This window comes from Aethalodelphis obliquidens, unplaced genomic scaffold (genome assembly GCF_003676395.1).
Source record: "Aethalodelphis obliquidens isolate GAN/ISIS:26980383/991018 unplaced genomic scaffold, ASM367639v1 scaffold13, whole genome shotgun sequence".
In the NCBI taxonomy this organism is placed as follows: domain Eukaryota; kingdom Metazoa; phylum Chordata; class Mammalia; order Artiodactyla; family Delphinidae; genus Aethalodelphis; species Aethalodelphis obliquidens.
The window spans coordinates 7,324,190-7,349,232 of record NW_020837957.1 but is presented as its reverse complement, the minus strand read 5'-3'; the positions used below and the strand labels follow the sequence as shown (position 1 = coordinate 7,349,232).

General features: G+C 35.0%; 1 protein-coding gene across 1 annotated transcript in view; it reads right to left on the bottom strand.

Moving 5' to 3' along the window:
• Positions 1-268: 268 nt before the first annotated feature.
• Positions 269-25,043, bottom strand: part of LRRC7 (leucine rich repeat containing 7) — a 506,342-nt gene continuing 481,567 nt past the window's right edge. The window contains exons 26-27 of the mRNA XM_027114043.1: positions 14,953-15,027; positions 269-1,980 (exon numbers count right to left, since the gene is read on the bottom strand). Of these exons, the coding sequence (XP_026969844.1) occupies positions 1,873-1,980; positions 14,953-15,027 (183 nt within the window). The 3' untranslated portion in view covers positions 269-1,872. The remainder of the gene's footprint in view (positions 1,981-14,952; positions 15,028-25,043) is intronic.

Sequence of the window (25,043 nt, the reverse complement as noted above, 5' to 3'; positions counted from 1 at the left end):
GTGAGGTTTTGACAAAGAAAAAATTAGGCTCTGAAAGACATTTCTCATCAGAAACTGTCAATATATTAAAATGCATTTAAAAGTTACTTCTGGGAAGCATATTAAAGAGGCCAATCATTTAATCATTTGCTAAATGTCAAAGCCTACAAAATCATAGTATAATGTCACTCTGACATAAAGCAACATCAAAATTAGTGCCTCATCTATAAAGTGAAGTATCATTTGCCTTCAAGTGACAAATTCTATTGCCAAAAAAATACCACTGTACTTCTAATAAGTGACACTCATTTTAATAGACCCTACAAAAATACAATATTTTCAATGTCCCCATAAAACAGTAACTTACAAATATTACTCTCAGAGCTTTGGTGACATCAATATGTGACACTTGTGAAAATCCTAACAAAATACTTGGAACACTAGCATGTAAAGTAAATCCATTATATATATTTTAAAAAAGAGAGCTATGTGAAAATATGAGAGAGAATGCATATAACCAACTCTGGGAAATTATTCTGGAATTTCAAATTAATATTTTAATCAAATTAATGACTAATATATAAAAGAAATATTTTAAAGGATTATAAAATGAATTTTGATCATTTATAGAGAAAAACATTTCCAATGTAAACATAACTAATTCTATACTAATTATGCTAATCTTTGTTTTCAGTGAGACAATTTAGAACTGTATATACTTTGAAACTTTGGGGGAAAAAAGGTATTTTCTCTATTTCTGCCCTCAAAAGCAGACACAGAAATTAATAATACAGGTAGACCAAGGCTCTGAGAACTTATATTTGAAGTTTCATATTTAATTACCAAAGGTTTTTATCACCCACCATAACTTTCTAACAATAGTCTTTCTTAATGATAAATTTTATCAATACCCCAAACTCATTTTAAATGATTTAAAAGTAGCAAATTGGATAAAGCAACACACAAATAAATTCCACATTTACAAGTAAAGAAATCACAGGGGCTACAGTTTATAATCAACATAAACTTGAAAGAAATAAAGCAACACCTTTCCTGCCACCCATCATTCACTGCTTACATTTGGGGTGAAAAAGATTTATCTACAATGACCTTTAGTCTGTTTCTTAACTCTGCATGTTTTGTAATTAGCTAAAGGCATTGAACAAATTAGTTTGTCCTATTTTTATTCAGGTCCCAGAGATTAATGGCTAATTTATGAAATATTTCACTCTGTGTTATGAGAATTTAGCAAATGAATATGGAACCAAATATAAACACTTTATACCATATGTACAGTTGCTTTCATAAGGCATTATCTTGTAATTTTTATTGAAAAAGGTTCAATATAGTAAAGTCTTATTTTAAGATATATTTTCTTTCTCAATCCGAGATGTTTAGTTTATGAAAATATTGTTTTTTCTCTATATTCTTTTTGTATATATGCCAACATGTACCTTGTGCTAGAAATATTTTATGGGAATTACAATTCTTTATATTTGTATTTTCTATATAAAGGCATATACAACTTTGAGGCAGTGTTTCTGATGGAGAGCAGAATTCGTAAAGAGCTTGTGTGTGCTTCCGTGCTCCGAAATTATATGAAATCCACTTCAAGAAGAAACTTATTTGATTAAAAAAAACAAAACAAAACCAAAACCAAAACTGCACCAATGCACAGCCAGAGGCTGACAGTTAAAATAATACATAACCACATGAACATCATATTTATATAGTTAACATTTTTAAGGATGACCAGTGCTAACATATAGTATTATACATTTGGCACTAATGTTTGCCATTGGTCCAGCAATTGGCAAAATTTGTTTCTATGTATAAATTTATTTTTGAACATTAGGTCTGGCTAGACGTATCTTCACTATTTATAAAAAATATTTAGACAGTAAGCTCACGTTGAATAACTAGGTCTACTGTGTTCTGGAAACTCTTCAGTAGTAATACAGCTTTTTCATGTTCCATATGTACAAAACTATGTCCATTTGCCTGTAAACACACAAATAAAACAGGGCAATCAATGTAAGATACTTGTTTATCACATATCATTGTTTCTAACAATAAAATTCAAGGGAGTATCGAGCGACCAAGTCATGTGTTTTTAAAATTCACAGCAGAATTGCAATTATGGGAACAACTTATTTCACCCAGCTTCAACTCAATTTACTAATTCAACAAATATTTATCAAGTATCTAGTATATCCTACTTAGGATTGTCCTAGTATAGTCCTAGTCACTGTGCTAATCATAGAGATATACTGGTCAGTAACAGACAGATACATTTGAAATATGATAGTTGTTTTGTTGTTCTGATTTGTTTGCAGGAACTTAGTTGAGATGGTTCGGAAGTGTTCATAGGACCACTGCCTTTTTGTTGCATAATCACTGATATAAACCCATCAACACGGTCAAATGTTTCACTCATGCAAACCATATAGTATAGTTAGATCTTATTTTGATCCACTGAAAAGTCCTTAATTTACATGTTTTTATATTAAAAAGATAATTTTTATTTCCCTCATTGTTGAATGCAAATATATTCATTATTTATAGCAGTGGTTCTCAATCCCATCCAGAAATGAATTAATTTCTGTATGATCTAGATTCATCTTGTTATTTTATAAATGAAAGAGCTACACCTCAGAGAGGCCAAGCAACATGACTAAGGTCACACAGCTAAGCTAGGGCTGAGTAATCTGATACCATAATATTCTTACTATTTCTCTCAATACTTTGCTGACATAATAACACTGCAATTGTTTCTAGTGATTTGAACTGATATTTCATTGATCATGATAAAATAATCAACATTTTCCCTTTAAAATTGTTGCTATATCACCTCCTACCATAATTTTTTTCGTTACAGTGTTTGCAAAAGCTGTAATTCTCATTCAGATTCCTAACAGTTTAATTTAACTTATTCTAGTACTGGTAAAAATAACATTTAGTCCTAAATTTGGATCTACCAAAATGCTAAATCTCTCATTCTTATAGTTTTAACTCTGGCTTAATTGTGTTGTTGTAGTTACATGTGAACTATCTCAAAAGTAGAAAGACTAAGTCAGACTATCTGCCTGGGCAATGAGACTTGAGAGGAAATAAAAAGGAGAAAACTTTTAGGGTAGAATCAATAGATTTGGCATCTGATTGGACAAGGGTATGAAAACAAACAAGAATCAAACTGTGATGCCATTAACAGAAAATGGAAACCTTGGAGGAGCAGCAGCCTTAGTTGGGAAGACAACGGAGTTTGTGGTACTGACGACACATGCAAGGAAAATGTTGCACATATATTTAGAAATAAGAGACTGGAGTTCAGGAAGGAGGTCAGGGTGGCCGCATTAGAAACAGAAGTTAGGTTTTTACCACACTCTGGTATTTACCACATGGAATGCTGAGAGAATTATCAGAGAATAAGTTTAAAAGGGAGCATTGTGAAAGAAGGGAAATCTAACTAGGGGAGCAGGATGGAGCCATGGCTTTGGATGTGTAGAATAGAACTTAAAGACAGTGTTTGCTGTTGACCTGGGCATCTAGGTAAATTTGTCTGAAGTGAGGGAGGGAAAGGTGAAACAGGGCCCAATCCTTTTTGCTAGAGGATGGCAGAAAGCAGACGCTAGCCTGATGGCTGAACTAAAGAACGAGGATACCAATGCATTGAGGGGAGGGAACAGGAAAACTGGCAGGAGGAGAACTGGAAAGGGGATCCTGAAGAGGATCAAGGTAGAGGGCTCATAAAGGTAGCAGGAAATCCACGAGGATCAGGTATTTCCTAGAGGCTTCAATTAACCCTAGTTTTCTGAGGCACAGAGGAAAGAGCAGAGAAAGAGCATAGCTTGATTAATTCTGTCCTGGAATCTGGGTCTGTTTCCAAGAAACAAGGCTTCAAGATGTTCAGACCCACAGTCCAGGTTCTGATTCAAGCTAGGGAGACTCCTTGTATAAATTAGCTTTTAATATTGCTTTAAAGCATTGGCTTTTAGTTGTCATGCTTTGTAAGTACAAATGATAGTTATATAGTTGGAAACACAAAGAGTTGATTTCCCAGAAGGAAATAAGCAGGTTGATAAATTAGACCACTGTGTCAAATAAACATTAGGACTCTACCTGTAATTCTAGTCCGCAGAAATGTTTTGGCTCTAAGCCAGAACTTGGGTGAATCTAAAGAGGCTTATTTAAAAGACCACAACTAGGGACTGCCTGGGAATGGCTTCAAATTACCGAAAGGATTCTGAAAGATCAGAAAGCAAATTATTTTAGAAAGTTTATTAAAGATTAAATGAGTTAATATATGTTAACTGCTTAGGACAAGGCCTGGAACACTGTAAACAATAGATAAATGTTAGCTACTACTATTAATGTTACTTCGCTATTACTTTCTTGAATTTAAGAAATACAATTTTCATTAAGCCATAAGAGTAGAAGGACGAAATGTCAGAGGAAGGAACTGTTTAGTTAACCTTAATTTTTTTTTAAAGATGAAAATGTGAGGATCAGAGAGTTACATGAAATATCCAAGCTCACACAGCTAGTGGCTAGATGAGAATTTATGTCACAACTCTGTATCTTGACACAATTTGTTTCATTGGTGTTGTGAGGTTGAAACAAATGTTTTAGGTTCATTAAATTAATTCACTTGTTAAGATTAATTGCCCTATTTCTTTTTTTTTATTTTGTGGTACGCGGGCCTCTCGCTATTGTGGCCTCTCCCGTTGCGGAGCACAGGCCCGGGACGCGCAGGCTCAGTGGCCATGGCTCACGGGCCCAGCTGCCGCTCTGCGGCATGTGGGATCTACCCAGACTGGGGCACGAACCCGTGTCCCTTGCATCGGCAGGCGGACTCTCAACCACTGTGCCACCAGGGAGGCCCAATTGCCCTATTTCTTGATATGGAACATTATGGTAGGCCTGATACCAGGGGAGGTAATGACAGAGGGGTTTGAATGGAAGGAGAAGATAGAATCTCAGTTCTAGAGAACTTTCATTTATATTCTTAGGACAGAAGAGCCAAGAGAATTTACATTGTATTTGTTCAAATGAATATGGCTATCTGGCTTACATCTTAGATGGTTCAGACAGGGAATCAGACAATTATGTTACTACATGTGTGCAGGGCTTTTCCAATTAACATGAAGTTCAGAAAAATCACAATATTTCAACTAGAAAGGTTTCATGGTTGTTTCATGTGTGTGAATAGAAGAGCTTAGGAAATAAAGGAGGATACTATTTAATATTAATTGCAGAGTATAAATCTGATGAAGCTTTGAAACATAAATGCATATAATCTACATTTATGCATTTGACATTTTGAATATGTATATAATATAAATACAAAAGATGATTTGAAGAACAAATGTTAAATTAATAAAGTTTTAAAATATGTTGCCACATTTGGCTATGTATGTTTTATATAAACACACAGACTATCATGGATTATAATAAAATGTGTGCAATTTTGAGGAAATTGCAACTTCAGTGAATGGCTTAAGTCAAAATGAAGTTAATAAGAAAACAATCTATGAAAGAAAAGATATTCTAAAAATTTTATGCTTCAAGAATGTATAATTAATGTATTTCTGGCTTTAGCTGATTTGAAGTATAAAGGTTCATTTTACAATAGTTTTTATGTTTTTTCCAGAAGGTATCCTTCCTTGTTTTAATTCCACTTGACATCTGTGCCACAAAAGGTTTTTTAATTGCCCCTTTGCATGATTTAGACATGACAAGATGGAAGGTTAATGAAAATAACATTTGCAATTCTAACAAAAAGTAAAGCTTTGTGATTACAGCTCATCAATTTACTGTAAAACGTACTCGGTTTCTGGATTTCATCCTCTTATTCCTTCCTGAATTTATCTTTGATTTTCTTCTGCTAAATATTTTGTTAAGTGGATAAATTATGGATGTTTATATCCCAGAAATTCTCCAGAGGATGTTGTAATTCTCCCAGGAATTCTGTTGTATTCTTATTATTCAAAGCTCTAAACTTAAAAACTAGTTTCTGAGAAGGCTTGGCCACAAAATTGGTGGGATTATCCATTAAGAAGGACAGCATGATTCTTTTAAGAATTCGAAAGAGAAATGGGATTAGAGACTTGGTATATGATTTTGAATTGATTTAAACTAACCCACAAGGGACAAACATTTAAAGGGCCAGTATACATGTATTTTGTATGTTAGATATACATTAGTACATTAATATAGTGTCCTTTGACTGCCTATAGCTCTTGGGATGAGGGAAAATGAAAACATACACCAACCATCTTAGAGTTATAGGGCAAGCCTTCATGTTGTCTAATCCTGACAGCCAGAAATTATGAGACCAAACAGTGGGAATCTTAGGTAATTATATTTATGTTTCCCATTAACTACCTGGAATTATTTCCCATTGCAGAATTTTAATCTGCTAGAGTAGTCTCATTAAATATTAGGATATATTTAGGGCTGAGTATACTGTATAAGCAGTACTACAATAACTATATGCCAAGTCATTTGAAAAATTTTCCTATCAAAAAATCTGACCTACAGACCTTAAATTCTTAGAGAGTTCCAATGAAAAATTTACACTGCACTTTTAAATGTGAGGAAGTTTGAAGTCTCAAGTAGCTTTTACGGTAGTATTAAAAAAAATTCATGGCAATAGAATTAGAAAAGAAAAAGGAGAAGTAACAACTGACACTGCAGAAATACAAAAGATCATGAGAGATTACTACAAGCAACTCTATGCCAATAAAATGGACAACCTGGAAGAAATGGACAAATTCTTAGAAATGCACAACATTCGGAGACTGAACCAGGAAGAAACAGAAAATATGAACAGACCAATCAAAAGCACTGAAATTGAAACCGTGATTAAAAATCTTCCAACAAACAAAAGCCCAGGACCAGATGGCTTCACAGGCGAATTCTATCAAACATTTAGAGAAGAGCTAACACCTATCCTTCTCAAACTCTTCCAAAATATAGCAGAGGGAGGAACACTCCCAAATTCATTCTACGAGGCCACCATCACCCTGATACCAAAACCAGAGAAAGATGTCACAAAGAAAGAAAACTACAGGCAAGTATCACTGATGAACATAGATGCAAAAATCCTCAACAAAATACTAGCAAACAGAATCCAACAGCACATTAAAAGGATCATACACCATGATCAAGTGGGGTTTATCCCAAGAATGCAAGGATTCTTCAATATATGCAAATCAATCAATGTGAATCACCATATTAACAAATTGAAGGAGAAAAACCATATGATCATCTCAATAGATGCAGAGAAAGCTTTCAACAAAATTCAACACCCATTTATGATAAAAACCCTCCAGAAAGTAGGCATAGAGGGAAATTACCTCAACATAACAAAGGCCATATATGACAAACCCACAGGCAACATCGTCCTCAATGGTGAAAAACTGAAACCATTTCCACTAAGATCAGGAACAAGACAAGGTTGCCCATTTTCACCACTGTTATTCAACATAGTTTTGGAAGTTTTAGCCAAAGCAATCAGAGAAGAAAAAGAAATAAAAGGAATCCAAATTGGAAGAGAAGAAGTAAAGCTGTCACTGTTTGCAGATGACACGATACTATACATAGAGAATCCTAAGGATGCCACCAGAAAACTACTAGAGCTAATCAATGAATTTGGTAAAGTTGCAGGATACAAAATTAATGCACAGAAATCTCTTGCATTTGTATACACTGAAAATGAAAAATCTGAAAGTGAAATTAAGAAAACACTCCCATTTACCACTGCAACAAAAAAGAATAAAATATCTAGGAATAAACCTACCTAAGGAGGCAAAAGACCTGTATGCAGAAAATTATAAGACACTGATGAAAGAAATTAAAGATGGTGCAAACAGTTGGAGAGATATACCATGTTCTTGGATTGGAAGAATCAACATTGTGAAAAAGTCTATACTACCCAAAGCAATCTACAGGTTCAATGCAATCCCTATCAAACTACCAATGGCATTTTTCACAGAACTAGAGCAAAAAATTTCACAATTTGTGTGGAAACACAAAGGACCCTGAATAGACAAAGCAATCTTGGGAAAGAAAAATGGAGCTGGAGGAATCAGACTCCCAGACTTCAGACTATACTGCAAAGCTACAGTAATCAAGACAGTATGGTACTGGCACAAAAACAGAAATATAGATCAATGGAACAGGATAGAAAGCCCAGAGATAAGCCCACACACATATGATCACCTTTTCTTTGATAAAGGAGGCGAGAATATACAGTGGAGGAAAGACACCCTCTTCAATAAGTGGTGCTGGGAAAACTGGACAGCTACAGGTAAAAGAATGAAATTAGAACACTCCCTAACACCATACACAAAAATAAACTCAAAATGGATTAAAGACCTAAATGTAAGGCCGGACATTATCAAACACTTAGAGGAAAACATAGGCAGAACACTCTATGACATAAATCACAGCAAGATCCTTTTTGACCCACCTCCTAGAGTAATGGAAATAAAACCAAAAATAAACAAATGGGACCTAATGAAATTGCAAAGCTTTTGCACAGCAAAGGAAACCATAAACAAGACCAAAAGACAACCCTCAGAATGGGAGAAAATATTTGCAAATGAAGCAACTGACAAAGGATTAATCTCCAAAATTTACAAGCAGCTCATGGAGCTCAATATCAAAAAATCAAACAACCCAATCCAAAAATGGGCAGAAGACCTAAATAAACATTTCTCCAAAGAAGATATACAGATTGCCAACAAATACATGATAGAATGCTCAACATCATTAATCATTAGAGAAATGCAAATCAAAACTACAATGAGATATCATCTCCCACCGGTCAGAATGGCCATCATCAACAAATCTACAAACAATAAATGCTGGAGAGGGTGAGGAGAAAAGGGAGCCCTTTTGCACTGTTGGTGGGAATGTAAATTGATACAGCCACTATGGAGAACAGTATGGAGGTTCCTTAAAAACTAAAAATAGAACTACCATATGACCCAGCAATCCCACTACTGGGCATATACCCTGAGAAAACCATAATTCAAAAAGAGTCATGTACCAAAATGTTCATTGCAGCTCTATTTACAATAGCCAGTACATGGAAGCAACCTAAGTGTCCACCAACAGATGAATGGATAAAGAAGATGTGGCACATATATACAAGGGAATATTACTTAGCCATAAAAAGAAATGAAATTGAGTTATTTGTAGTGAGGTGGATGGACCTAGAGTCTGTCATACACAGTGAAGTAAGTCAGAAAGAGAAAAACAAATACCGTATACTAACACATATATATGGAAAATAAAAAAAAGGAAAAGAAAAAAAAATCGTCACGCAGAACCTAGGGGTAAGACAGGAATAAAAACACAGACCTACTAGAGAATGGACTTGAGGATACGGTGAGGGGGAAGGGTAAGCTGGGACAAAGTGAGAGAGTGGCAGGGACATATATACACTACCAAATTTAAAATAGATAGCTGGTGGGAAGCAGCTGCATAGCACAGGGAGATCAGCTCGGTGCTTTGTTACCACCCAGAGGGGTGGGATAGGGAGAGTGGGAGGGAGGGAGACACAAGCGGGATGAGATATGGGGACATATGTATATGTATAACTGATATACTTTGTTATAAAGCAGAAACTAACAGACCATTGTAAAGCAATTATACTCCAATAAAGGTTAAAATAATATTCATGGAATAAAACATAAATAAGAATTTCTCTTCTGTCTTAAATGCACACATGTACTGCAGCTTGAATGTTTCATGAATTCAGGCTCAAAAAAAGACATGGCAAAATAGAAGAGACTCAACTGAAGACTTTGTTCATTATTTGTATAGAAAGTCAGGCATGGAATTGGTAATAAATAGTAATCCTGAGGATATTTACTTGTTTATCTGCTTTGACTTTAGAATGCCTGTTTTCTTCAAAACCAGCATGTGGAATGAGCATCTCTAAAAAATGACTTCCCTATCTTGGTTTGCAAGCAGTTCCCCAACTAGCTGCACTTTATTTCTGTACTTTACCACAAAAGGAACTGCAAAATCAGCCTCTCATTTTCAGGGAACTCTTTGTATCCAGGTTGGTCTCTGTTTTGGTGGAGAGCTTGCTGTTAAGAGAAAACAGACTGGGAGTTGATTTTGTTGCGTGTTTGAAGTCAGCTTTTTTCTCTCTTCCTCCATTTTCTGCTCTGTGTAATTTTGGGCACATCTACTTCCTGGGCTAGGTGTGTAAAGGTAGAACTTTAGTTCTATTTCCTTGTTGCAGTGTTCACGTGGCTTGGCATCACACTTTGTACATTGTGGGCATTTAATGCATATTTGCCAAATCGGGGAATGGAAAGTGTCATGCTATCAGTAAAATTTGCTCCAGGAGAATCAGTGTTGTATAATGGAAGAGGCTCAAATGAACTATTTAACCTCTGTCAACAACAGATACCTTGCAGGGTTGTTGTGTGTTCTAAATGACACAAGATGGGTGCTTAATTGATGTTATTTTTATTTCAGCCAAATTATGGAAGTTAGAGCCAGCTTAATGAACTTAATTTGTCTTTATTGTTTTTCATGTTTCACTTAGTACCTAAATATTATTTTTTTGATTTGCAAAAAGTATTTACTCCATCTCTAATTAGTTATCTGTGCTGAACTTTATACACTATGAACAAACCAAATGGATAAAGGTATGCAGTGAAACTGGCATATAAAATCATACACATTTAAAAAACTATTTTTGGTTATCTTCTAACGAAATGCTATTTAAAAATATTTGCACATGTATTTTATCATTAGAAGCAATAATTTCTCTGAACATTAAGAGTTACATGATGCTGAACCCACCCAACCCCCTGTACCCCCACCTACCCCCCCAACCCACCTTTCCCCAAACCTCTCCAATGTTTTTGATTTTAAACCACCAAATAAGATCAACAATAGAAAAGTGTTAACTTATTTAGCCTTGTTAGGAAATGCTTTAGTGAAATTTCCAAATACTTTATTTCTTTAAGGGTCCCACACTTCATTTTAACCATAACACAAATTTCTCCTCTTTACTTTTTGTAGTCTTTTTTGGGGGGAAATTTTAAAGAATTCAGAGAAATAAATGTACTCTAACCCATTCTTAGTGACTCATGATATTAATTATGAACATGAACACTCTCTGGAATGAAGCCGTGGACCCAGTTAGTTGCTTCTACTAGAGGTATTCCCCTAAGTGTGTTCTGTGGAAGTGGCTAATTGACGTTGTTGGTCAAGAGGGCTGCATGGTTAAATATGTTGGGATATATCATTTTGTATGATTTTTCAGGTTCTTAATATGCTTACAATGTAGAGCCCCTGCTCTGCAACAAGAGAAGCCACCGCAATGAGAAGCCCTCACACCACAACGAAGAGTAGCCCCATTCACCGCAACTAGAGAAAAGTCCATGCCCAGCAACAAAGACCCAACTCAGTCAAAAATAAATAAATAAAATAAATAAATTTATTTAAAAAAAGGCGCAACATATCAGGTTTGTTCGAATTATCATCTCTTTGATTATTCTATTTTGGTATCTTCGAGATATAGCCATAGACCAGGAATATACTTTGGATTACAAATTCCAAACTCTTAAAATTATTGCAAAGGAGAACTGGATGTCATAAACTAATTATAAATAATATAATTTCTCTTTTGTCAAAGTTAGGCTCTTGTCTTGGGAAGGGGTGGGGGCAGGTAAATGAAGAAGATAGGTATTGACTATCATGATAGACTAGAATACAATATACTTACAGGTGAGCTGTAGGCTACAACTGTGAGTCATGTTAACTATCAAGTACAATATATCCTTTTTTTCCAGTCTATTCATCTTTTCAACAGAGTAACTATAATTAATAGATATTCTATATTTAAATATACGTTAAATTGTAAAATGTATAATGAATTAGACTGAATTTTTTAACTGCAAAGAACATTAGAATAAAGAAACTATGATGTTAAATCAACAAAACTGCCACTTCAAAAATGGTCAGATATCGGCAAATTTACACGGCTCAATTGAATAACATTTTTTATGCTCCATGTGCTTTCCCTGGTTCTCTCTCACTCTTCTGTAATTCGACTTGACAGAAGGTAAGGCTGTGAGGGGTCAGTTGCCCTAGCACAGTGCTCTTTCCTCATGCCACACTGTCTTAAACCAAAATGACTTGCTAAGCACAGCAAGTCATTTGAATATGCACATGAATTACAGTATCTATTCTAGGAAAATGAATAGTAAAATGACAGAATAATCATGTGAATATGTTTTAATTAACATCACCCTTTAATACACACATCTTCATGTAACTCAAATAACATGCTCATAATACCATAGCAGAATAAGAAGAGAATAGTGGGTAAAAAGATTTACAGAAAAAAAAAAGAGATAGCTCTTATATAACAAATTCTGGGTTTGGGGGAAATTTGGGAAAGGTATATCTCTTGCTATTTTATATCTCTTTTGCTACTTGCTATTGGGTTAGATCAAATCCAATAACTGCCATCACTTAAAGGGGTGCTCATTCGTTGTTTTTGTTTTTTCCTTTTACCTTGATTTTCCAGGTAGTATGCTTTCACAAAGGTTTGTAAATAAATTTGCTCCAGTGAGGAGATATTCTAATGATCTTGTAAGTGACAGATAACTCAATGTTATAAACTCATTTTTTCCAGTGTTCTTTAAACTAAGAGCCACAGTATTATGAAGAGACAAATATATAATTTCCTTTCTTAGCATCTGATGTTGGCAATGATTTCAGTTTAGAATTAGCCATTTTTATTTCCTTTAGAAAATATAATTGGCCACTTGTGCTTTTTAACTAGTATGAATGAAACTGTAAATACAGCAATTTATTTGATTAAGGTCTATGGGCATTTTTCTTTTACTGAAAATGGACTTTGATTTTATTATACTAGATACAAAAAACTTCTATAGCAAAAATAAAATGTTACATCCTTTATAGTCATTTGTGGAGAGAAGAGAAAGCCCAGGTGCAGCTCTTCTGCAGTTTTTGTGACTTTTAACTGATTTGGCTTATAATTCCTTCCTACTTCTTGCACTGGGAATTCATTTCTCTGTGCACTTTGCTGTTTCTGTATACATCTCAGGGACTAGAAATACTAAACCCTCATTTTCCCACATATAACCCTTCTAGAATTTCACAGCCAGAAGTGTATTCTAACCCTGCAGCTAGATATTACCTTAATTCTCATTTCCTTCTGCAGGATGTCTATATCTATATCTGTATCTGTAGATCTCTATCTATATAACATTTTTATACCATTTAAATATTTCTGAATTTGGAAGGAAAAGTCTTTCTTTTGCTCCCTCTGTCATGGATGAAGGTAAAGTCCCCAAACTTGTTTCAAGCTATGGAAGGCTTCTCTACCCAGCTTGGCATTCGAATAGATCAGAGATCTCAGATGAACTGGCTTCCGTTTTTACAGACTCTAAGATTCAAAATAATTTCTTTGAAATTCAGTAGAGAAAAAAACTAGCCACTTCCTTTCCTAAACAGCAGCATGTACCCAGTGTTAGGGAGTTACGCTGTCAGTTTATTCTTAGCCATTTTCCGTGGAAATTGATAAAATTATTGAACAGTTGAATTTTTGACCTGGGGGACCTTAGCTGTAGTATAAACTCATTTTACATATAATGAATGTGAGTTCTCTAGACATGATATAAAATGCTTAAGATCAAAGGGCTAGCTAGGCAATTAAAAATATAGAACTTCAATAAAGTGGTTAAAGAAAATATTTAGATTTTATGTGTCTTTTTTTTTGTTTCAATGTTTTAACTCAAAAGACCAGCTGCTGGTTTGGTCTTCTGCTTGCATGGAATTGACTTGGACCTTTTGGATGGTACTTCTCCTGTGACATTGCCAAAGGTTGGAGCAACCCGCAGTCTTTTCAGATAATTATCATTTTTGAAAACTTGAATTTTCATGATCTTGTTAGTTAGTTTAAAATATGTGTGAGAATAAAATGCTAAGACAATTTATCTATATAGGGTTTCTACTTTTCTGGGATCTTTGAGAGAGTTCAATAAATAGAAGGTAGAAGATCTCCTCAGAGCTGAGTTGAGTGGGGCCCTTGCATTCTGGTAACTATCTGCATAGCCAATCTGACCAGAAGGCTCCTGTGTTCTCAGTGTCCCTAAATCTTCAATTTATTATGTTGAACCATTTTATAATTTCTCCAAATGATCGAATCTCTGCAATGTTAGATAGTTCCATCCAGTTACACAGTGGAAAATTTCTGGGGTCATAAGTCAAAATATTGAATCTTAAATAAATTGATGATACTTAAGAGCCTTGCCCTGTGATGTAGGAAATGATTAAGTGGAAGTGAATTAAGAGAGAAGGACGAAGAAAGCAAAATGGATGAGGTTATACCAAGCATGTACTTAACTGTTTACTGGAGGGATCCTTTTTTGATATGCAGAGCTTTAAGTTAGGGAAATGTCTTTTTCCATCACACAATACATTTTAAAAAGTCACCTTGTATACAGCTAAACTTTTGTTCAAACATGTCAGCAGGGAGAGTAGAGAGATATAACCAGGTGTTTCATATTATTCAAACAGTAATAAGCTTACTGTTGAGAAATTAAACATGGACAGTCTCTTCTCCCTCATCTAAAGTCACATAGATACCCTATTTGGGTACTTCATATTCTTACTTACACTTGATACTTATGCACAGATTCCTGTATGTATCAATTCTTCTTTCATTCCCAAAATTCATTTAAACAAAAATATTCGGAACACCTGCCATGTGCCAGGTAATGGGGATATAGGATTCTATAGGTCTGAAATGGTTTCTGACCTGCCTCTCAACCCCAGAACAATAAAGGCAAATAAGAAATGTAAGAGGAACTTATGTTCAATCACTTAATTCAAGTCATACAGCTTAATAACTTGGGTACATATTTGTTTCAGTGTTGGCCTTAGAAAGCATTGCTTTTTATGTCTTACCTGAAGGATCTTATCACCAGGCTGCAGCAGGTTGGATGCTGGTCCATCAGGCTGAACCCTAGTAACAAAGATACCCTATAAGTCAGAAGTAACAGAGGTTAGGATTCTATTTTCAAGAACTAGATCTACTTAAAAACTTTTTCATTCACATAGAAAACAGTGAAAACAGATTAAAAACACTTTACACATGTGAGGTTAAAATATTATTATAGTATTTTAAGCAAGGCACCACCCTCTAAATCAAGTTTAAGAAAAGCAACATTTTTACTTGCACAAAATGCTCATATTGTTTGTTTTGTTTTGTTTTGCAGTACGCGGGCCTCTCACTGTTGTGGCCTCTCCCGTTGCTGAGCACAGGCTCCGGACGCGCAGGCTCAGCGGCCATGGCTCATGGGCCCAGCCACTCCGCAGCATGTGGGATCTTCCCAGACCGGGGCACGAACCCATGTACCCTGCATCTGCAGGAGGACTCTCAACCACTGCGCCACCAGGGAAGCCCTCATATTGTTTTTAAAGTGCACTTATGATTTATAAATTAATTTCATGGCATAGTCTTAATTTCTTTCTTAAATAATTTGATGTATGGTTCTAAACCATCTTTTGTGTAAATTTTGTATAACTTCTGAAGTTGTCTTAAGTTATTCCTCATTGAAAATGTCTCCTATCTGATAGGTTGTAAATTCAACGTACACTTTAAAAACCTTACTAGAATCACATATAAGACTGGTTTATTTTAATGAGTATTACTTTATATGTTACTGAGAATTTTAAAGTAAAATGAACAAATAAAACATAAGAAAATTCCAACGTATAAAGTTTGCAGCTATATAGTTACAAAATTCCTAAATTGATTTAGTTTATAAAAATGCCAAATTAATTTTACTGATCATGTACACAAAGCAAACACTTGTTGAATGTCTACCATATGCTAGGCCTTGATTGCTGGTGTTATAGAGATATACAGAATATAATTTTTGCCTTCGATGAGCTCACTATATAGGAGAAGAAAAGTCAAGAAAACCGACTATAAAACAGTGTGAGAAGTGTTATGATAGAGGTAATCAATATAATAGATTATTTAAAATGTTGCATCCAGCTTAACCTTAATGTGTTGGAGCTTCTAAGAAGAGGAGATATCTGGCACGGAATCATAAAGGACAAGTAAAAGTTACCCACACAGATAAGGAAAGATATTCTACGTGGAAGGGATAGCACATACAAAAGTGAGAGTGCCTGTTACATTCAGGAAGCTGCAAGTAGTTCTATTATGACTGCAGTGGTTGTGGAAGGGTTCGAGTGGATGTGGTTGGGAACATGGGAGAAAATCATATCAATCCCCCAAAGTAGGTAAGGACCAGATCAAGATGGGTCTTTAATGGACATCTTTATCAGTTTGGGGAGCTACTGAAGTACTTTAAACATGATGGTGACAAGATTTTGATTAATATACTAAGAATGAACTGATGAGTGGATAAACAAAATGTGTATATCTATTCAGTGGAATATTATTTGGCAATAGAAAAGAATGAAGTACTGACAACACTGATGAACCTTGAAAACATGCTAAATGAAGCTAGTCACAAAAAACCACATATTGTATGATTCCATTTATATGAAATGTCAAGAAGAGGCAAATGCATAAAAATGGAAAGCAGATTAATGTTTGCTAGGGGCTGGGAAGCAAGGGGAGTGACTGTTAATGTGTACAGATTTCTTTTTAAGGTAATAAAAGGGTTCTGGAATTAGATAGTGGTGACGGTTGCACAACTCTGTGAATATACTAAAAGCCACCTAACTGTACACTTTAAAAGGGTGAATTTTATGGTATGTGAATTATATATCAATTCAGCTCTTATTGTTTTTAATTCTTGAGTATTCATAGAAGATAATATTTTAATGGCTTTGCCTGCTATTTAGAAAATTATCTCATTTACTGATCTGTAAACTTAATAACTCTCACTTAAACCCATAACTTTATGTGTGTATGTCTTTGTAAATGGTTTAACAAACAGACCCTAGTTAAAATATTTCTATGTGTTTTAATTTAGCATTTTAGATCTTTATGAAACATTAATTTAAGGATTTTGAATGATTTTTATCTTTCTGATTTTAACCTGTTATCTTTCCCATTCAAAGATGAAACTACAGTAAGTATCAAAATATTAGAAAACTGCATAACTTTAACCAGTAATTCGACTTCTAGAACTTATGTTAGGGAAATAACTGGATAAGTATGCAACATGTATTTACTAACATGTTCATCACGGTATTATTTGTAATAATAAAAATTACAAATCACATGTAAATGTCTAATAACAGGGGATTGATTAAATAAATAAATTATGGTAAATCTATACAATAGAACGATATGTGGTCATTAAAAATGGAGTCCTAGATGACAGCTATAGAAGGACACTGGTGCTTAGAGAAACAAGCAAGTTATAAAACATTATGTGTGGCATAATACTATTTTTGCTGAAACATGTTTAAATGTATATTTGTGTGGGAAAATATCTGGAAGAATATACTCCTAAACATTAGCAGTGGTTGTACTGGGTAATGAGACATAATATATATGTATATTTTTTTCTTTCTTTTTGCTTTTCTGTGTTTTCTAATATTTCTACAATGATTAGGCACTAATAGCATTAAGAAAATAGTAATAAAAACTTAATCTTTTAGGTTAATGGTGTCACAATTTGGTGTGATGTTCAAACAGCTAGTTACTTTGGTCAGTTCAGTTGTACAAATGGTCAGTTCAGAAGGAAAAAGAAAACTGGTTGTTTGAAAGGGACAGTTAAATAAGGCACAATGACTAATCCACCAGACCAGTGAATGGCACTGGTTGTGAGAACACATATAATCCTCACAGTCATTTTCATACTGGGCACATAACTCTCCTACTCCATCAATCCAGGAGACTATATGAGTACTCAGTTCCCCTGGTGGTCCCTCTTTTATGCTGTTGCGGTCTCTGTAAAACAGGCAGAATGACACTGCATCTCTGGCTGCTGAAGGCAAAGTTGTTTTGACTATTATTTTATCCCAGCAGTCAAAGTCTGTGCTACCTAGTTAATTTTGATTGCCGTTCTTCAGGTTATTGAACGGGAACAGTTTTAATAATTTTTGTATGAATCCAGACCATAGGAACTGAATTGTGGCCATCATATTGCAATGCTGAGAGGAACTGGCAACACTCCACAGCCTGACTGCTGAAAGAATACCAAAGCCATGTCTCTAGCAGGTTTAATTTCAATCATCACAAAGCTCTGTGGGGTTCAACCACTGTTCTGGAGACTTGCTTTGAAGCTTTCTCTTATGGTGGCCTGAGTCTTCCTAAGCATTTATTGCTGTTTTCTAAAGCATTAATATTTCTTTTCAATCAATAAGTTTTACCAACTAAGAAATTGCTACTGCCCATTGGCATAGTTTCTCTTTCTCTCTGTCTCTTTCTCTCTCTCTATATATATATCCTATCAGCCAGCATATTGCCACATTAGTCAAAACAGATAGCAATGAGTGTTATGTTTGATAATGGTCTATAGCATTCATTATTTTTGGAGGTGGAATGCTTCCCCAAAGACTGCCTGAAAAGCCCAGTGCCCTGAGTTTTCACTGTATTTATGTATTACATATAAACACTGTCATATGAAAGAGACCAAATAACTCTGAACTCATTTTTGTGGTCTCTGTTATGATGAAATATTGATGAGAAATATGAAAACTTTGACACTGTTTTCAAAAAGTTCATTGTAGCAGTGTGTGTGGCACTCAGTATAGGGTCTATAAATGTTATTATAATTACTGAAAGTCTGAAGGTTGAGCTACAATCCAGGGTCTTTCTTTCCAGCAAAGCCTGCAATAAGAGATTTCAGAGTCTCCCAACTGTACCAGATTTACTGTCAGAAAATTCTTCATTACTCTTAGTCTTAGAGTACATTGAAAGGCCGACATTTATTATCTTTACCTTGAATTCCCAACAGGTAAGAGGATTTGCATCTTTGATTTAGGGAAGGGGAAGGGAAGAGGGCTGGAAAGTCTCTCCTGTATCATCTGTGGCTTCCTAGTGGTGGCTGTCAGTAATAATGGCTCCAATTACTATTTACTTTCAATAATGAACATGGGTCCCAACAAGAGGGCTTTCTGATGGTTCTTAATAACTTTTAGAGGCTACTTCCTTTGGTAGCTCCAAGCCAACATCAGCTCTGTAACAATGGCTGCTAGAGTCTAGTTACTGGCTTATGGCATTTCTGAGTGTGTTTCTCTAATGTTTTGCACCTCATCACCAGCTCTCATGTTCCTTAGTGGCTTGACAGCACAGTGGTTTTCCCTTAGCACCACCTCTAGAGGGCATCTCACAACAGAGCTAAGTATTGCAGTCCTTTCCAAAGAACGCAAGTCTTTTCTCCTATCAGACACCAGTAACTGGGTGTGCTTGAGACAGACACAAACACAATGGACTCATGTATCACAGAGGGACCCCCATAGGTTTGAACCAAAGCTAATGTGGAGAGCACTGGCCAGATGCTACAAATAGGCTTGACCTTTTGCCATTTCACGTTTCTTCCCCAGTTTTTAAACCAGTCTTCATATAAGTCATAAATGAAGTTTTTCCAAAAGTACCCATAATGGGTTTTTAAAAAGTTTTACTTTTCGCAAGTAATTTTGAAAATGGATGAGTATAGAAGGTTTTTCACAGTGTTAAAATCTGACCTGGTCTTATTGGTTACCTAGTCTCTGCACCTCTGGACATAAACCTTGAAGGACTCAAGATTCCTTGAAAGTTAGTCTACAAGGCCAACATTTCACATTCTAACTTTAGAAGAGAAAGGAACTTTATATGGCTTTTTAATGATGAAGGTGAATGACTGTGACAATCTCAGCTATTGTAAATGTAGACACCAAAATAGAACTTGTCTTAAGGGAATTACAACTTCAATTTGTGAAATATGCTTTTCTTTAAAATTCTGAAAAACTTGGCTCTAGCTGATGCTAAGAAATTGGTTTCTAGGAAGGCCATATCTCAGATAAAAATTGCATACAATTACAATTCAGAACACATTGGTTATATATTATAGAATATGGTATCATATGCTTTCATATAATTATAAAAGTTCAAAGAGCGTTTCTGGAGAAAAAAATGACCCATAAAGCTAGCAAACACAGCCATAGATTCAATAGCTTGCAAGGGGAAACTTTTTTTTTTTTGGTCAAATATTGGCAAATAATTTCTTTTCATGAATTGAGCAAGGTTAATATTAAGCTATGATGCAGCTCACAGAAGCAGCATTACACATACACAGTAGACTGTGTTTACTTAATCCCTGTGATTATTAGAAGACACATCAAGAATAAAGGTGTTTCAATAGCTTTACTCTCTATGAGTCAAAGTGTGAAAACAAAATAATTTAAGGTTAATTGCTGAGAGACAAATCTTGAGCTTTGAACAATTTGCTACCTTAAAAACAGGAATTTATATGCAGCAAGTGAAGAGATTTATCCCATGACCATTAGAAACTAAAGGAGAGGGGAGAGGAAGGAAAGGAGAGAAAGAGAAAAAAAGGAGGGCATTGGCAGCTACATATGATGATTCAGTGTATGACTGAACTTTAGCTGACAAAACAATGAAATGTAAAATCCATAAAAAATGAACAGAAAGAATTGTTTTAGAAACCTGAAAAAGTTGAGCCTCAAAAGACAGAGATACAAATTATACAACTGACCAAAGTTCTCTAAAAATTTCACAAAAATCTTATGCACAGATGTTTAAAGGAATTGAAAATTCTCTTTCATTAATTTTAAAATAAAGAAATATTAAAACAAAAATCACTTGGTTGCATTTGTAAAAAATAGAACTACCATATGACCCAGCAATCCCACTACTGGGCATATACCCTGAGAAAACCATAATTCAAAAAGGGATGTACCACAATGTTCATTGTGGCACTATTTACGACAGCCAGGACATGGAAGCAATCTAAATGTCCATCGACAGATGAATGGATAAAGAAGATGTGGCACATATACACAATGGAATATTACTCAGCCATAAAAAGAAACAAAATTGAGTTATTTGTAGTGAGGTGGATGGACCTAGAGTTTGTCATACGGAGTAAGTCAGAAAGAGAAAAACAAATACCATATGCTAACACATATATATGGAATCTTAAAAAAATAATGGTACTGATGAACCTAGTGGCAGGGCAGGAATAAAGACATAGACATAGAGAATGGACTTGAGGACACAGCGAGGTGGGGAGGGGGAAGCTGGGGTGAAGTGAGAGTAGCATCGACTTATATACACTACCTAATGTAAAATAGTTAGCTAGTGGGAAGCAGCAGCATAGCACAGGGAGATCAGCTCGGGACTTTGCAATGACCTAGAGGGGTGGGATAGGGAGGATGGGAGGGAGACGCAAGAGGGAGGGGATATGGGGATATATGTATGCATATGACTGATTCACTTTGTTGTACAACAGAAACACAGTATTGTGAAGCAATTATACTCCAATAAGGATCTATTAAAAAAAATAATGCATTGGAGCAACAGGAGACTATTTAAACCCATAGAAATTGGCTATGTGATTACAAATATCTTAGTAACAACGTAATGGTGTGATTCTAACAGAAAAAATACACTTGCACCATTCTTTTATGTCATTGTAAAGCTTTGTTTAGTAGCCAAAAAGAAAAATGTATATAAACATATAGTTTTCAAGATACTGCCCTTATGACTTGATAAAAACAACCAAGAAGTAAGCAGTTTATTTCCTTTTATCTGAGATTCCTGTTAGAAATGACAAATTGACTACAAAAAATTGATCTTCTTTTTTTTAATAGTTTGGTGCTGATCACCAGGCACTACTCTCTTTTGGGGAATTTGAATATAAGAGTTGAAATTATGTTTGGCTTTGATTACTTTATACAGGCGTACCTTGTTTCACTGTGCTTCACTTTATTGCACTTTGCAGGCAATGTAGTTTTAAAATTGAAGGTTTGTGGCAACTCTCTGTCAAGCAAGTCTATCACCGCCATTTTTCCAACAACGTTTGCTCACTTCATGTTTCTGTGTCACATTTTGGTGACTCTTGCAATATTTCAAACTTTTTCATTATTATTCTATTTGTTATGGTGGTCTGTGATCAGTGATCTTTGATGTTATTACTATGACTCGCTGAAGACTTAGATGATGGTTAGCATTTTTAGCAATAAAGTATTTTTGAATTAAGGTATCTACATTTTTTTAGACATAATGCTATTGCACACTTAACAGACTACAATATAGTGTAAACATAAGTTTTAAATGCACTGGGAAACCAAAAATTTCGAGGGACTTGCTTTATTGCAATATTCATCCTATTGCAGTGGCCTGGAAACAAACCCCAATATCTCTGAGGTATTCCTGTTAGGAATTATAATTGTAATTTTCCTTTTATTGATTGCTTCAGTATTGCAATTATTCCTTAACAGTTAAAAATCTCTGGGAGTCTGTGTATTGTTGACTGAACGTACATTTTCTTCCTGTTTATTTCTTGGTAAAATTCTTAAGCTTAAAAAAAGAATTTTCTTTCATTTGATTTTCATATTTTCATTTAAAAGTAAATGATCACACTCTTCCACATAATGTCTTTCCAGATTTCTTGCCTCTTTGGGAAAAACAGGTGAAATATTTTTCATTTCTTTTACTTTATGAATTCTTTAAAGCCTGTATTTAATATAAGACCTCAACTGGTGGTCAATATATGGATTGCTGAACTTCATACAGTTTACTGATTTGATCAGAGTTCCTACTGGCTTTTCATCTCAGCTTTTTTTTTTCTTCTTTTAAATTAATTTTTGGCTGAGTTGGGTCTTTGTTGCTGTGCGCAAGCTTTTCTCTAGTTGTGGTGCGCAGGCTTCTAATTACAGTGGCTTCTCTTGTTGTGGAGCATGGGCTCTAGGTACGCGGGCTCAGTAGTTACAGCTCGCGGGCTCTAGAGCACAGGCTCAGTAGTTGCACGGGCTTAGTTGCTCCATGGCATGTGGAATCTTCCCAGACCAGGGATTGAACCCGTGTCCCCTGCATTGACGGGCATATTCTTAACCACTGCGCCACCAGGGAAGTCCTCTTCTCAGCTTTATACATAGCATAAAATAGTAGACGCCATTAAAAAAAGAGTGGGTAACTGTAGGTGGCTGTGGCGTCTCCTTCCTAGGTACTACTAAAATAGTATCAGTAATCAGCTTTCTGATTATCATCCCTGCAGTCTTCCTCAAAGCCCCTTCAGCTGTCAAATTTTTTGACACTATCTACAACACTTCAAAATAATGGATTGAAAAGTGAAGAATTCAGTCAAAGCGTTTTTGTCACTTATGCTAAAATAAGGTTTTTAAAGTGAAAAATTATTGTATTGTAAACTACATTCAGTCAAACTATGATTCTTTTAGATAAAATATGGTTTTATGTAGAGTAGACCATACTAGAAGTATTGCTTAGGGCTGGCGGTGAAATCAGGAGGTCAAAAAGGCCAGTGACAAATGTCCAGAGGACACTCTAGTTGTGGATTCCTGACACATTGACTGACAAAGTGGCTCTTAGGCCACGGCTGTGCATTGGCAGTGTGGGGTAGAGTGAAGAGGGAGGTTTTCTTCCCTCACTTTTTAGTTTCTGTATTTCTATATTATTTGAATTTTTATAGTGAGAGTGTTTTCATTTCTTACCTGTATAATTTTTTAAGAGATATAAGTTAAAGAAAAAAGACGTTGCAGTTGTACATATGTGAGACTAAGAACATATTATGATTTTAAAGGATGATTATGTCGATTATGTTGAGAATGCCCTAGTTCACAATCAGTAGGAGGTACCTAAGTAAAAGTGGTTCTCGATTCTCTGTCTCTTTCACCACTCTCACATTATGGCTCAGAGATGGACACCTTCAGAGAACTGAAACCGCCCCAACTGATGTGTGCAAATCATACAAAACCCAACATATTGTAGGGTCTTCTTGCAGTATAGGAATAAGAAAATCTTGTACCTTAGTCTACATATCCTACTAAATTAGTCACAGAGTCAAGGTGGAAACATTTTTTTTGAAGTAGAGAATAGGATGAATGTATGATTTTTCTCTCTCAATAAACACACAGACCTTGGTATACCTCAATAAACAAAGAGAAACACAAATTTAAGATATGATTTTTCTTTAATCACTTTACTGTTTACTCTAGCACTTCCTATTTTCTATTAATAAATGTTCTTGGAGGTTAAATGATAGTGCCTTGTTATGGGAATGTGGTTTGTGTATGGTAATGGGGTTTGATCCAGTAGGTTTCAAAAATGGGAAATAATTTCTACTGCATTATACTTAAAAAATAGAATTGGTTACTAAGATCATGTATCGCTATGTTAATTATATTGTAAGGATGATTGCAATTAAACAAATGCATATTTTATACCTTATACAGTAATCATAAACTGTTACTACTTGTTTACTGCTTAATGTAACTCTGAATTTATTAACAATATATATTTAAAAAAAATATACACACACACACACACACACATATATATATATATATATATATATATACATTTTAAAATAACACAGTCTAAATTCTGATCTAGTAGTCCAACTTTCCAGCATAGTTCTAACACCTTCAGGTTAACTTGGTGTCTGGAAATCTATTCTCATCTGTTTATGGTTTTCCTTCAACTCATTCAAAGGATCTTAGGGAGGATTTAAGGATTTAAGTTGGAACTTACAGAAGTTGAGAATAAACTCTTTGAGTTCTCATGATTTCCTTCACACACCCAAAAGAGGAAAATGACACAATAAAAGTGTTTTGCAGTTACTTGGGTTTCCTCTCAGTTGTCTTTGATTTCTCCGATCTTACCTAGTGTTACCTAAAATTTTTTCCCATCTAAGTGTGTTGCCTCCAAACTTCCCGCTCCTTCTGATCAACATCATTTTCTAAACCACTTTCTTTCGCTGCCAAAGAACATAGATTTGGCTCAATTAGTGATTACTATCTCTTAGAGAGACTAAGACTATATTTGTAGAATATAGCAGTCTTTTTTTTAAAGAAAAACTTAATCAGAAAAATTACAAGTATTT